At 35.5% G+C, this 14,957-nt stretch overlaps 2 protein-coding genes across 2 annotated transcripts; one reads left to right on the plus strand and one right to left on the minus strand.

Annotated features, from left to right (window-relative positions):
- Positions 1-704: 704 nt before the first annotated feature.
- Positions 705-8,427, minus strand: LOC110658569 (polyadenylate-binding protein-interacting protein 4). The gene is made up of 13 exons (XM_058145358.1): positions 8,011-8,427; positions 7,505-7,626; positions 7,261-7,415; positions 6,573-6,717; positions 5,653-5,687; positions 5,267-5,342; positions 5,132-5,162; positions 4,079-4,368; positions 3,546-3,800; positions 3,149-3,241; positions 2,957-3,007; positions 2,186-2,273; positions 705-1,230 (listed from the first exon to the last, which is right to left on the minus strand). Exons 1-13 carry the CDS (start codon positions 8,171-8,173, stop codon positions 1,058-1,060), a joined length of 1,677 nt encoding a protein of 558 aa, XP_058001341.1. The 5' UTR covers positions 8,174-8,427; the 3' UTR covers positions 705-1,057.
- A 763-nt stretch (positions 8,428-9,190) lies between these two features.
- Positions 9,191-14,459, plus strand: LOC110658568 (DEAD-box ATP-dependent RNA helicase 32). Its single transcript, XM_021816231.2, has 8 exons — positions 9,191-9,763; positions 10,249-10,524; positions 11,041-11,364; positions 12,047-12,238; positions 12,319-12,474; positions 12,662-13,101; positions 13,315-13,472; positions 13,857-14,459. The coding sequence occupies exons 1-8, from the start codon at positions 9,389-9,391 to the stop codon at positions 14,201-14,203; spliced, it is 2,268 nt and encodes a 755-aa protein (XP_021671923.2). The 5' UTR covers positions 9,191-9,388; the 3' UTR covers positions 14,204-14,459.
- Positions 14,460-14,957: the final 498 nt, after the last annotated feature.

The raw sequence follows: 14,957 nt of genomic DNA on the forward strand, positions 1-14,957 counted from the left end.
GACCGTGTGCCTCAGGGCTTATGATCCAGTCTTTAGATGCATTTACCAATCTGTAAAAAGAGGGAAGAGAAGAAAAGGATTGAAGAAAAAGTGTTTGGTCATTCATTTTTGAAAATTTTAGGCAATCTGAAAATTGGATTTTGCAGGGTAAGATGAATACGGCATTTTGTTAAGAGTTGAACATTGCTCATTTGACAGTTTAATGAATCCATGCGCATCATGTTTTTTCCCCTACATTTCGAGAGGCCCATTGTTAGGCTTGTTTTGCCGCTATTTTTTTCGGGGCAAGCTTATGTTCATTTCCAAGCAAGGCATAAATGCTTTCTTTCTTCCATTCCTAAATCTATTATGTGTCCATGAATCTCACTGCCTCATGCGGGCATTAACAATAACGGACTGCTGCATTGTTATTCTCAGAAAAAAGATTCACCAAAATGGCATCTGACTTTCTGATGGTTGAACAAATATTTGAAAAGCTGTTGCTATTTCTTTCTTTCTCTTTCTCTTTTACTTTATTAACTTTATTTCAAAGAGAAGGAAATGGCGAATGTTTTATCTCCTAACAGCAGAATCACATCCCAGGCACCAGTAGGCCAGTGGCGTACAGAAACATAGCTTGTTATCAGAGAACAAACACTAACGAATTTCTAGGATTTTAGAGAGCATTTTTTTTTTTGTTGAAACAATGTGTCAACGCTCCATAATTTTACATCCCAAGGAAAAAAGAAAAGCTTTATTCAAATATCGCCCAGCAACGAGGACATTGATGACAAAATGAAAAGAATTTTCCAAATGACCTCTATGAAAACCTAGTGGCTGTTGTGTCTGTTTCACATATTATAACTCTTAATCCTCCTCGACTATTCTCAAATCTCCTATTTCAACCTTCCACCATTTTCTCAGAAAACAGAAATATCAATTATAGGTCTTATATAACAATCCCACATAGAATGTGCTTAACCTGTATATGAGGGACAAAAATTTCAAAAAACTATGGACCAAAATTTTTATCATTCATGAAAAAGAATCATGAGGTCATAATAGCAGTGGAATATATTCATGGAAACTTTGTGCCAAAGAGAGCATTTGATCCTGGAACTCGAATGGGCCGGTTAGCAGAAATAGGAGGTTGCAGAAGAGGAAAGTGGCTTGGGATTGCAAATGGCTGCTGCCCACCAGCTACAAAAGGTGGGGGCGCACACAGTTGCAAGGCCTGGCCTGTTGCACTCCCTGCAATCCAAGGAACCAATTCAGTGAAAAACAAACAAGAAGAAGTTTATAAATGAAATGCACGACCAACTTAATTTTCATCAGCAGATAGGACTAAGTTATGCCAAGCAACACATGTAAGTATGGGGTATATATCAATATCGCTTTAAATAATTACTACATCAGCAAGACAATCAAATTCTTGGCAAATAGCACCGGTATTCTTGTTATGAAATCCAGTAAATAAGACCCAAATTAATCTTCTAGTGGTATTTTCAGTCCTAATTTTTAAATGATTATTTCTCTAGTTTACAGTGATTTCCTTAAGAATCAAGCCATCACCCTGAACCCTGCCCAGATGCTGTTGCCATGTCATCTCTCACTCTCCATAGGATTAACATTTTTTTTCTCTTTTTAAACTTCTCTTTAAAGTCTAGTATGCTCTGACTAGTTGTTTCTCTCTAATAGATCACAACAAAATCACTAATGCTGCTGCCTCCTACTTCTTGATTTTTGAAGCCTAAAGGCCAGTTCCTTGTTTTTCTTAAATGGCACTCTATTAATCTCCCAATGAACTTATATAGATTCACAGCTAGTTTCACTTTGATGTTCCAAGATTATGTTTTGACGAGTTAAAAATAATTTTTTTGTTTTCTCTAAGATGGGTTCTGGTAATTTGTAGGTTAAGCCCCTCTGGATTTTGATATTCACTTGTCAAAGCTTCATACCATTATCTTTTTTCTCGTTCTTGAATGGATTTTTGCTAATTAAACAATTAAGGATATGTACATTTAAGCTGAGTCCTGACCTGGAGAGGTAAAACTTGAGAGAGAGAGAGAGAGAGAGAGAGAGAGAGAGTCTAAATAACTTTCCCTATTTCATAGCTGACTTTTGGGATTCCAGTTGAACTATGGAAATCCACAATATCCAACAACACATAAAATGATCAATAGAAAACATTAAAACCCATTTGTACCTTGGTGCTTAGGATATTGGACCTGATGTTGAGTCAACAGAGGACGTGCAGATACAGGCGAGATAGTTGCTGTACTCTGAACCAAATCCTTCCATATGAAACAAAATACAAATAAACAATCAGAGAATTACGTTCTTCGATAAGAAACCCAGGATGAGACACAGAATAATATAAAGTAAGAAACAGCTTATAACTCTAGATGATGATGATAGACAGGAACCCAAATGTGAGAAATCAAGAAAATAAACTTGCACCTGATTTTCTTTCAACAAATGCACATAATAATACAGATGCAAAGTTCATTAGCCGACATAATAGTTTAACTATTTTCTTAAAAATTATATTTTGCATTATATTTGCAGCTGATTAAACCCTATATCAATGATGTACACGATAATAATAGGAATGCAGTTATTATGTATTTATATTTAATTATAGAAGCATGGCCATGACTTAAAAGGTCTCTCTTGTCAGCCAGACACTACTGAGAAAGACATAATACTTTGTAGACCAGAAGAGAAAGAAAACTCTGTGAGAATGCGTCAAAATCAATATGTGCAAAAGAAATACTGCTCTACATTTGAGCTAAATATTATTTCTCTTCTATTTTAGTGAATATTTGATATTTTCGCTTCTTGAAATATAATACAGACTACTTCCTGCTATGGCCATAAAACACTTCAAGAACTATATTATTTTTTAGATTAGACTAAGGAAACTACCAAACATCATAGTGCTTTAATCAATTTTGTTGTGGATGTTATGTCTTACATGAGGAACTGGCTGCACATAGACAATCTGCCCAACTCGTCCAACCATAACCTGGGGAAAAAAGATAGCAAATTAGTTCCACATTACCTCACCAGTTTAGCAGCAAATAAGGACTTATGTCTCCTGATACAATAATAGAAAATGGGAATTAACTGCATAAAGAACATCATAAGAAATCTTCCTTTTACTTACAGCTTGAGAATTTGGAGGCACATATGTTGGTGCAGCCTGAACAGCATGATATTGACCAGCATATCTAAGTGGCTGTGTCCTGTTCCCCACAATCTGAAACCAAAAAGGAAACCCTATGAGAATGACAACTAGCATGAAAATATATCACAAACAGAATATCTTATCTCTGAATATCCCTTCAACACCTGTCATGATACTAGGGCACAATATAAGCTCCTAAATCTTCCATTGTAAGAATATAAAAATGAGAAAAAGTATGGTACAATTAAGTGGCCAAGAAGAGACAGAAAAGAGTTGGCATTTGGAGAAATAACCTGATTAAAGGTTCTAAAAGTAGAGTCCGAATTAATATCAGAAAAATATTCAACATGTAAGAAAAAGGTTCACTTATACATACAGGTTGTGAAAATTGAGGACCATTGCCACCATTTACAGCTGTCAAATTAGAGTATGGAGCAAACTTAATAGGGACAGAAGGCCGTACGAAAGGACTGATTCCAACTTCTGGCTGAGCAGCAGCAGCAATAGGTACCATGGGAGAGTTGCTTGGTATGTAAGGCATGCTTGCAACTGCTGGCACTGAGGCAGTGGCTGACATTGGAGTTGCAAAAGATGGGCAAAAAATTTTTGCTCCTGGATTGAGCTTGAACTCCTCCGAAACAAAAATAATTTAAATTAAAAAAAAAAAAATCAGTCTTGATTCAACAAAATATACTATGATATTGTGAAGTTCCTAAGAAACTAAAATATCATCCAATAATTGTGCATAAGAATTGAACAAAAATATTGCACAATGGATGGTTACTCAGAAATTACTAGTGAAACATTTTTTTTTTTGAATGATAAGGCATAACAACCTAATGTCTGGTATATAAAATAAAAGAAATATTCAGGTAAGATGAGATAAAAAGAATCAAATGTTGCTGTTACCTTAGACCTTTTAGAGGATTCTGAACTCTGTGGAGAGATCACATCAGCTGAAGAAGCTAACAAACCAGAACGTGATTCTGAGGCCACATCAACCGATGCATTGGAAGCAGTTGAAATACTTGAACAAACGGCACTTGCAGAAGAGCTTCCTGCAGAAGTGGACCTTTCAAAGCATTGATTGTCTGGTTTAACATGTGCAGATGTTGGATCACAAGATACACCATTAGGTAACAGCTTTGTCATCTTTTGCCCTTCCCCATCAGCCTTGGTTTCTGAAAGGCATAAATTGGCTGCATGTAGAGCAATAAACAATTCAAACAGGATATAATCAGTATGAACAAACAGCATATCAAAACTGGAAACTAGGAAATTTAATAATGCAACAAAAAATCCACAGAGGTAATCTACCACAATGGTAATCTTAAAATTTTGCAGCCCAGTTGGCAAACAGTGATTTAAATGTATCGCATGAAAAGATATATAATTTTAAAAGTTAAAAAAAATCATAGATAAATTATGGCAAGCACCCAATAAATTATTTGCAAGTTTTTAACACTAAAAAATACTTTGGCATAAGCCCACAGCATAATGTTTCCAGAGAATTAGTTTCTCTTAGCCTAATTTTCCTAGTTCTACATCATAATGGTAGTTGATGGTCATCATGCTCATGAACAAAGCCTTTACATCATGTACAACAGTATTTTATCTCTACTATGCTGATATGATCAACATATTCACTGCTACTGTTAGAAAAACCATAAGTAAATATTGCATTTAACCTTGATTTTTGTTGTGGTAACACTGAATATTCATGCGGTTGCTTGTTTTGCACATGCTACACTGACATAAAGTAGGGCTCAATGGCACACAATTTAATAGTTTAGGGGGTCAATAGCACTCAACTACATTTGTGAGGGCTCAATATCAAAACGCACAGCAGTTCAGGGGCCAAATAATGGATTTAGCCAAAAATCAAATGCTAAAACCAAGGCACACCTTTCTAGCTGGAAGAATAATCAGATTATTAAACCCTTCAATGGGCATTGAACTTACAGATTGAACTTGAGCTTTGAACTTCATCATCCTGCATAAAACAATAGCACAGGTAAATATTTATATTAGTCAATTTACAATTCTAGTAATCCTGGAACCTATAAAAGGAAATAACTTATGCCTGTCATGACATACACTCTTCTCCATTTGAAGTTCATACTTGTGTTTGTGATGATCCTGCTCGCCTTGTGACCAGTTATCTCCAATCTGTCTGCCAGAAAAATAATTTTCAGGCATCCGAAATTGGAAAGAATTCAAACGAGGAAATAAGTTTGAGGCGATTATTAAAAACCAAGTTTATTGCTGAATAGAGATACCACTGTGTCTATTTGTCTTGTCCAAAAATTGAATATAAACAAGTAGTAATGTAGAAAAAGTGTGCAGAAAATTCATTCTAGAATCTGAAAGCTTTTGTAATGCCAGTACCAAGGGTTAAAATGGGAAGAACCATAGTTTACTGTGGCACCAAAACAATCATCAAGTAATAGACTAATACTCGGCAAAAGGTAAGTAAATTTTACCTTCCAATAACTGCAGAATCAAAAGCTTCTTCACTCTGCAATAAGAAAAATATAAACAAAAGAAAAATTTAAAACAAACAAGTAAGAGATATGAATCCACCCATAGTTATTAAAGGCGCGACTCAAGCTCAAGGCTCACAAGGCTTGAACCCTAACGCCTTATGCGCCTAGGTGTGCCCCTTTGTTCCAGGCACAAGGTTCTAGAGAGGCATACCTTCTTTATTTCCATCTTTAGCGAGCACTTTCATTGGCAAAAAGGACTATCATTTAAACTCAAACCAACAAACCTAATTCAAGATATATGCCAAAGAAAAAAAAAAAGAAAAAGCGTCATATTTATTTGACATTTATGGATTTTTAAAATTTTTTACTTTGTGCCTCACCTCGCTCACCACGTGCTTGCACTTTGCGCCTAGGCTCCAGGACCCTTTGGCGCCTTAGTGCGCCTTGAGCCTTTAATAACTATGAATCCACCCTCCCCCCTTTCTCACTCACTCACACACACACACACACACACACACACACACACACACACTCTTAGAAAATGTGACACACTTCAGAAATTAGATTTCCAAGTTTGCTCATTTAATCTGTAGTAGATCTGAGGAGTATCAAGCTATATATCAATCCATCAGATCATCCAAACCATTTGACGGGATCCATATATAGTAAGCATTTGGGCAAGCCCATGACTCTTAAAAAAAAATCTTGGAACTGGAAATAGCAAGTAGCAATTCAGCTAGTAATGACGCAGAAAGTCTTCCTTAACCCAGATGCTCATGACCTCTGATATTTAATAGAAACTGTTACCAAAAATGAGGACAAGCTTCTAGACTTTCTTTCCTACTTGCTGAAACTTCTCCTCCAGACCCAATCTATAAGACCCAAAAAATAAATCTAATATATGAGAATAAACTTACTTTTGAAATATTAATTGAAATATTTATCCTTTCTCTCTTCCCAGGTTCAACTTCTGTGGCCGTTGCTACATGATTAGGTAAAATTTTTTTCCCTTCATGCTCCTTTCCAGTTTTTGTTGGCACGAAATCATTAGCACAATTGTTCCTGTTTTTGGTTGAAATCCCACTTCAATAAGTAAAATGAGTACATAGTTCAATTCAGATAGCCAAAAGTAAGCTTAGAAACTGGACATCTTGTCATCACTTTTCTGGATTCTATATGAATGAGCAAATAAGTGAGATGCATGAGTTTAGAAAGTAATGTGGATACCAAGTTGGCTTCAAATTCAGAATACAAACTAACAAATTCAGAATACAGACTAAGGTGAGAGATACTCAAAGAGATCTATAAGGGATGGATTGTGCAACCATCAAATCTCAAAATTTATGAACATAAAATCTGATTTAATTTTACCTGCAGTGACAATATCAGCTAAGTATTTCATTTTTTTTTATTTCTTTTGAAATTATGTCCATAAGTATACAATTTACTATAATGCAATCTTTCGCACAAGCAAGCATGTGATGGACGGAAATTTCTGCACATATATCGAATAGCTAAGAGGGGAAAGGAGCAAGAACATTGTTATTATTTGCAATCTAATTTTGAAATTGTGATCCATATCCGAAATTAAACATAAAACTATACCTGTTTTCATTTATTTTCCTTTTATCTATGGCTGACTTGTTAGATTCCTCTGACTCACTCACTATAATCTCAGAAGAAGGAACACTGACTACGGCAGCTTCTACATCATCACTAGCTACATTTCCCATGAAACCATCAGCTGGGAATAGAACTCCCTGTAGAAAAAGCCCCATACACATCCGACAGATTGTTCCACGTTGCTCCACAATACTAACAAGGATCTAAAACAGAAGAGGAGGCTTACCTTGGCTATAACTTGGACAAGATCACCTGAAAGAATTACAAGCGTTTCAATCACGTTCCAATTGGCTACATTTGCATCACACTTCCCCTTCTTAGTCAATTTTGCTTCCTTCAACACAATACCTAATCCATAAAGTTATGTCATTCCAAATTCCGTCACTGTGTTGATCGCAAAAATTCACATTTCAGGCCATATTTTCTTTTATTGTTCCCCCTTGCGAAGGTGACAAGAGGAAAATAGAACAGTGAAATTATCGATTGCTTTAGGAAAAATTACACAGGATCGGCATAAGCCTACTGCCCAGATCAGAATTCAATCCGATCACATCACGTTAAACAACACCAACATCATAATTTTCCAATAACATTAGAAACCCAGATACAATTTCTTATAAAAACCATAACCCATAAACAATTTTGATCGGGACAAACACAACCCAAAATCAATTCAGGAGATTCATAAACTAATACAATTTTTTTTAAAAAAAAAAAAAAAAGAAAACTCACCATAGTCCTTGTCAACGGAAGCAGTGTGGAAAGTTCCAGAATAGACAGAGCCATCCCTGACATGGACATCAACGGGCATTCCAATTATACAAATGGTAGCAAACAACAACGCTTCGCTTAAACAAGTATCAGTGTCAGCTTCTGCCCTGTTTCTGTTACCCATCACTGTGTCTCTATCTATTTTGGGCTGTGTGAAAAGCTTTGTATATAGCTGCAGACGCTAGAAAATTGGCTAATGGCTCCGGAAGAAACAGGGGTTGAAAGAGGAGATCTGAGGAGTGAGCAAATGTCTGTCTCGTGTGTCCGTTTCGCGCTGTATAACAAATATACGAGGGAATTGGAAATACCTTGACGTCCGTCTTTGTTCTTCTGTTTAAGCAGCTTCTCCGGCTTTTAATCTAGGACATGCATGTATTTTAAGGAGCTTTCCAAAGAAAAGAGTATTTTAGGATAAAATCTTTTTTTTTTCATAAAAATTTAAAATAAATTAATCTTTGTTTCATGATAATCTCCGAGTTGTCAAATTTTTTTTTTGTTAATGAGAGATTTTATTTTTTAATAATTAAATTTGTTTTTAATTTATTCACATTTAACAGTCAAATATTTGAAAAAGTGATTCTACATGGATATAATAATAATAATAATAATTTATTTTTAAAAATATTAAAATTTAGATTTCAAAATTTAATTTTAAAATTTATAAAATTTAAAAATATTTTATTTGAATAATAAAAATATTAAATTTAAAATTTAAAATGAAATAAGTATTCAATAAATTTTGTTAGGTTGAGTTTGAATTTCAAAAAACATATCATCTCAAATCTTTTTTTTTTTAGTGTTTATATTTATTTTGAATTTTTTAAACTTTCCAAATAATATATATGTAATTCAAATCTAAATTCATAATTTGAAATATAAGAATCCAAACACAAACTAATATTATACATTCATACGCTATTATCTATTACTTTTTAAAAATTATTTTATTTAAAATTATTAATATGCATTAATTATTTTTATATTTTATCTTTATTTTTTTTAATATAATAATTATTTACATGATTTTCTATAATATACTTTGTCACCCATGTCCCTTTTTTTTCTAATTTTTAATTTTTTTTTAAAAAATGATGTAATAAATTTTAAATGGTTAATGTAAAAAAATAATAATAATTAAAAAAAAAAAAAAAAACCTTCCGCAAAACCCTAAACCCCCCAACCACCTCCTCCCCTCCCTGCTGGTATCTCAGTTGGCTAGCTCGCCTGATCTTCATTTGTGGTGCCCAAAATCAATCTTTTTCGCAATTCTAAACCTAGAATCTCTTTCTTCTGTTTTGAAAACCAAAACCCACAGTCTCTTTCTCTATCCACCAACGAAATGAGGAAGCCAAAGTCCAAGTCTAGAGAGCTGCGCAAGCAGCGTAGATTTGCGGAACAGGAAGAAATTTCGTTACTGAATGAATGGATTGAGTTCCAAAAACCCGACTCTGGCTCCAATCCTTTGTCTCTTCCACCTCTGCCATCTAATGCACCCGTCGGCCGCCTCTCAGACGGCACCTTCTCGCGGTATGCTGGGTCCACCAAGTTCAGCGAATTGCCTATATCGAAGAAAACGATGGATGGGTTGAAGAAATCGGATTACGTTTCTATGACTGAGATACAGAGAGCGTCTTTGCCGCACGCTCTTTGTGGGAGAGATATTCTGGGTGCTGCCAAAACTGGGTCTGGGAAGACCCTAGCTTTTGTTATCCCTGTGAGTTATTTACTTATGTTTATTAAAATTTGGGAACTTTGTGTTTTCCTGGGTTTGGCGGTTGTGTTATTCTTTTTCTGAGTGTTTGGAAGTTTTGATGCAGAGAAAGTGCATTTGCTTAAGATTAGAATCAATGCAATCATGCATATACTTATGTGTTTGTGATGGTATTCACTAATCAGCTGCGTAGTTGATGACAAAGTATGGGAAAATAAAAAATTAATCATCAAGAGAAAAATGGATTTCTAGGTAGAAAAAAAGTGTTATATGAGACTAACTTTTTGAATGGCTTGTGTAAATGGAACTTAAATTTGATAATGGATTGTAACAAAATTTTCAATGACAGAAGTATTTAAAGTGAAGTTTTCGATCAGAAGATCCAAGTTCCTGAGATAAAAAGTTGCTCTAACCTTGTTCTGTAGTTCAATAGAAGCATTTCTTATTATCTGCATGAAGGGATTTCTTATGACTCCTTGATATTTCAGGTTCTAGAGAAGTTACATAGAGAAAGATGGGGACATGAAGATGGGGTGGGCTGCGTTATAATATCTCCCACAAGGGAGTTAGCAGGTCAGCTTTTTGATGTATTGAAAGCTGTTGGGAGGTATCATAACTTAAGCGCTGGCCTCCTAATTGGTGGGCGCAAGGACGTTGACACTGAAAAGGAGCGGGTTAATGAGCTTAATATTTTGGTTTGCACCCCTGGACGGCTTCTTCAGCACATGGATGAGACTCTAAGCTTTGATTGTTCTCAACTTCAGGTCAAGATTTGCATTTCTTCACATTTTTTTTATCTTTTTATTTTATTTTGTTATTTTTTTAATGGATAATACGGGAAAGAAAAGTGAGAATAATAGTTGTTGTGTCATATCTGTTTGTGGTACCTATGCCCCCTGTGCTGCCTCATCAGAAACCTCGTTTTTATTTGGATCTGAAGCATCAAATTCATTTTTATTTTATCTCATTTGTTATCATTTCACATTCACTTGGGTGTTCTGGTTGTAAAGATTTTTATGTTCACACACGTGCTAACGCCTGAATGTACAAGTGTGTGGTTCTATCTTTTACCTCAAGCTATGTACTTGTTCTTTCCTCTGCTTTATGAACCATTATGGGTCACTTATTCTTGCTCCCAACCTTGCTATGATAGCCTTCTCCCTCTATCTGTCTTTCCCCTGTTCAAATGTATGACTCTGAGCATTGTTTGCTTGGGTAATTGCATTATTCATCCAGTTCTTTCTAGCTGATTTGGTTGTAATTTTGTTGCTAGGAAACAGGTTTTAGTCCTTGATGAGGCAGATCGTATTCTTGATGTTGGCTTTAAGAAGACTTTGAATGCAATTATTTCACAGCTACCTAAGCATAGACAAACCTTGCTTTTCTCTGCAACTCAAACAAAATCTGTTCAGGATCTTGCAAGACTCAGTTTAAAGGACCCAGAGTATGTCGGTGTGCATGAGAAGTCCACAACATCAACTCCTGATCGTTTGCAGCAAACTGCAATGATAGTTCCTCTTGAGCAAAAGCTGGACATGTTATGGAGTTTTATAAAGGCACATCTTAATTCAAAGATTCTAGTGTTTCTTTCAAGCTGCAAACAGGTAATTTGGCATCATTTTGTAATCTTTGGATGAAAAGGTTGTTAAAGGCTTTTAAATCCCACCATGCTTCTGATTGTTAAACTAGCCCAAGTCCATTGCGTAATTACTTATGCCTGTATATTGTCAGTTGTTACCGCATGATTGAGTGTGGCTGGCCATAACAGATGTGTATGATTAGGCTTGGAGTTAGTTTGGCTCCATCTATCAACTTAGCTCAATTATTATACTGGTTGTATGCACAAGTAGAACATCATTCATTCATGATTACATTGATATGGAATGGGGCACTGGAGTTTGCCATGTTCATATCTTATTGTATTGGGCTGTTTCGGAATTTGGGTTTGTTGACATGGAATTAGAATTAGATAATTTGGCAGATGTGGCATGAGATTTGAGAATCCATTTTACTTTCGCCTCAGCAAAAGAACAAACCCTTAATAAAGCATTCTGTTATTTAATTAATCTTGATTGACATGCTCTGTGGGATCTATCAAGAGGCAATCTATAATAAGTTGCACTAGTTTACCATACAAAGGAAGGCATTCTTGTGGCTGCTCTTTCCCTCCCCCCACCAGAAGAAAAAGGTCTATAATTGATCTGTTGCACAGTTTTTGGTGTATATTTTAATTTTTAAATTTTACATTGGTTCTTACTGTTGTTTATAACCCTGAACAAATAACAGGTGAAATTTGTCTTTGAAGCATTTAAGAAATTGCGGCCTGGAATTCCATTGAAGTGTCTTCACGGAAAGATGAAACAGGGAAAAAGGATGGTAATCTATTCTCAGTTCTGTGAGAAGCGTTCAGTTCTCTTCTCAACTGATGTGGCCTCAAGGGGTCTTGATTTTAATAAGGCAGTTGACTGGGTTGTCCAGGTCAGATATTGGTCATTCAAAAAGTGGAGGCACATCTTTACTGATTGATTGGTTCTTAAAATTCTGTTTCCTTCTTATAGGTGGATTGTCCAGAAGATGTTGCATCCTACATTCACAGAGTTGGTCGCACTGCTCGCTATGCGTCTGTAGGGAGGTCAGTTTTGTTTCTGACGCCTTCAGAAATGAAAATGCTTGAAAAATTACAAGAAGCAAAAGTACCTGTACAGTTTATTAAGGTGAGCTACTACATTAAAAGGAAAAAAAATCTTAAGCATATCTTTCTCTTTTTATTTGGATGATTATTGATAGTAGCTGATCAGTTAAATGATAAAATGTTCTTTGATAGAAAAATGGCCTGACCTCATGTTTACTGTTTTCAAGTCCATGTCTTACTAACCATGCTTTCTGGTCACTGATTTTCAGGCAAACAATAAAAGACTGCAACCAGTTTCTGGGTTGTTGTCAGCTTTACTGGTTAAAGATTCAGATTTGCAGGACTTGGCTAAAAAGGCCTTTGTAACATATTTGCGATCTATCCATATTCAAAAGGATAAAGAGGTGTTTGATGTAATGAAGCTGCCTATCGATGAATTTTCTGCTTCGATGGGTCTACCAATGACACCAAAACTCCGATTTCTGAATCAGAAAATTAAGGGAAAGAAGATGTCAGGAATGCAATTGGATAATGCTGACAAGGACATTGCCAACCTAGCAACTGGCGCTTTCAGGGAAGATCTGGGAGGACCAAGAGGAAAGCTAGATATTGGTGACCATGAGGAAGCAGATGTGGAGAAAGGTTTTTTACTGTCGAAGGATGCTGAACACGAGGGTGAAGCCAAAGCAAGCGAACTGGGGCCAATCTTGTATGAAACTTTTACAGAATATTTTTGAGATATGAGCCTCAGACATGCTTAAATGAATTCATAGAAATGGGTTGAACTGCCAAGTTTTTTTACGTTCTGATGATTCTCCCCATTAATGTTTGATGCAGTTGTGTGGTATCCTATAGGAATAGTGTTTGATACAATTCTTTTCTATTTCCTTTACTATCTTTTTTAATTTAAATTGCTTCACAGGCCTGCAACACGGGTTCTAAAGAAAAAGAAGTTGAAGATCAATATCCATAGACCAGTGGGAACAAGGGTTGTCTTTGATGAGGAGGGCAATACACTTCCTCCACTTGCAAGGGTGGCTGATGCAAAGAATGTTGATAATTCATCTTTACTTGATCAAGGTAAATCCTTTGACTCCTGAATTGTGAACTATGAAGTATGAATGGGCACGAATGATACTGTTTACGTTGCTGAGGCAAAATAGTTCATTGTAATATTGAAGAAGAATACTGCTTCTTGTTTTGGCATTACTAGTTTGCATGTATCGATATTCTGACAGTTCTTAAGAAATCCTAATCTATAAATTTCTGTGGTACAATATCATTTATCATTTTTGACATTATTTGCTTATATATAAATATTGAGAGTCTGATAAACCCTAATTCCTCAATTCCTTTGGCCAAGTCTTTCATGACTGACCGAGTCAGTTGGAGTCGAACAGGTTGACAACTCACTATCCCACGTTAGATATCTTAGTCATCTCCTGATTCTTGCTTATTTTGTAGGCAAAAGAGAAGAATATTATGTGAAGATGAGAGAGGAGTTGAAGCAAGCAGACAAGGAAGATAAGGCGCAGGACCGACAGCGTCGCCGAGAGAAACGAATTAAGGGGAAGATGAAGTGGAAGAAACAAACCATGGACAAAGAAGAAGATGGAGACGATGAGGATGATTCTGGGTCAGAAGGAGAGAGAATGGGTGACAGGAAACGGAAGAGGTCAAAGATATATTTTGATAGTGACAGTGATGATGGCAAGACGATAGAGGACAGAGATAAACTAGTGAAAACCGATTCCATTTCTCTATCAGAGCAAGAAGCTCTGGCTCTCAAGTTGTTAAGTTCAATGCACTAGAGATTCAAATAGTTTCAGTTCTTTCATGTTGCACTCGGCATTTTTTGCTGGCTGGCATTTTCTCCAGGAGAAGCAAATGATTTTCTTCTCTCCATTCCATATCACGCTGCAGCTGCACCATTTTGCAGTAGTTTTTGGCTCAGCATCAATGCTGAAGTTACAGCGTATATTGGTTTACATTGATTGTGATTAATTATTATTAATGAGAAACAACATGTTCGATAAACAATAAAATTGTAGTGTCTACATTGTTCCATGGGAGTGAGTCAATCGGATACTGATCATTAGAGGCTGCAAGGTGGCTAACAGCTCTCTCTCTCTCTTTCTCTCTCTCTCACAAAGGGACGTACAACGAAAATTGGTCCAAGTCTTTATAAAGTAAACGGACGCAAATAAACAACTAAATAATATGAAAATGTAAACAATTCAACAACAGTGAAATTTAAACCTTAAATTTTTTGGTTTTAGGGCCTTAACCTTAGCATTTAACACTAGATTAAGGCTTCATTAGCTGCTAACATCTTAGGGAAGGTTTGGTTTGATATTATTCTTTGAAACATCTTCAGATTATTTTGATGTTGGGGTATTTTATTTATAATTCAGTAAAAAATCATAGTTTAATCTTTTTATTTTTTTTAAGAGAAATAAATTGATCTTTGAAATATATTTTTATTAAGAAAATAGTCATTCTTTTAAAATTTATCGTTAATAAATTATAAATTGAAACGGTTAACTCAAATTTAAAAAATTAAAT

The sequence above is a fragment of the Hevea brasiliensis genome, chromosome 4 (genome assembly GCF_030052815.1).
Source record: "Hevea brasiliensis isolate MT/VB/25A 57/8 chromosome 4, ASM3005281v1, whole genome shotgun sequence".
NCBI classification, from domain to species: Eukaryota; Viridiplantae; Streptophyta; class Magnoliopsida; order Malpighiales; family Euphorbiaceae; genus Hevea; species Hevea brasiliensis.

Excerpts from the sequence above, each read along its gene's own strand:
- LOC110658569 (XM_058145358.1), bottom strand. The coding sequence starts at position 8,173 with ATGGGTAACAGAAACAGGGCAGAAGCTGACACTGATACTTGTTTAAGC. Across the intron at positions 5,163-5,266 it reads AACTTCAAATGGAGAAGAGT|GATGATGAAGTTCAAAGCTC; the intron begins GTATGTCATGAC and ends TGTTTTATGCAG. Across the intron at positions 3,801-4,078 it reads AATCCTCTAAAAGGTCTAAG|GAGTTCAAGCTCAATCCAGG; the intron begins GTAACAGCAACA and ends TTTGTTTCGGAG.
- LOC110658568 (XM_021816231.2), top strand. The coding sequence starts at position 9,389 with ATGAGGAAGCCAAAGTCCAAGTCTAGAGAGCTGCGCAAGCAGCGTAGA. Across the intron at positions 9,764-10,248 it reads CCCTAGCTTTTGTTATCCCT|GTTCTAGAGAAGTTACATAG; the intron begins GTGAGTTATTTA and ends TTGATATTTCAG. Across the intron at positions 12,475-12,661 it reads TACCTGTACAGTTTATTAAG|GCAAACAATAAAAGACTGCA; the intron begins GTGAGCTACTAC and ends ACTGATTTTCAG.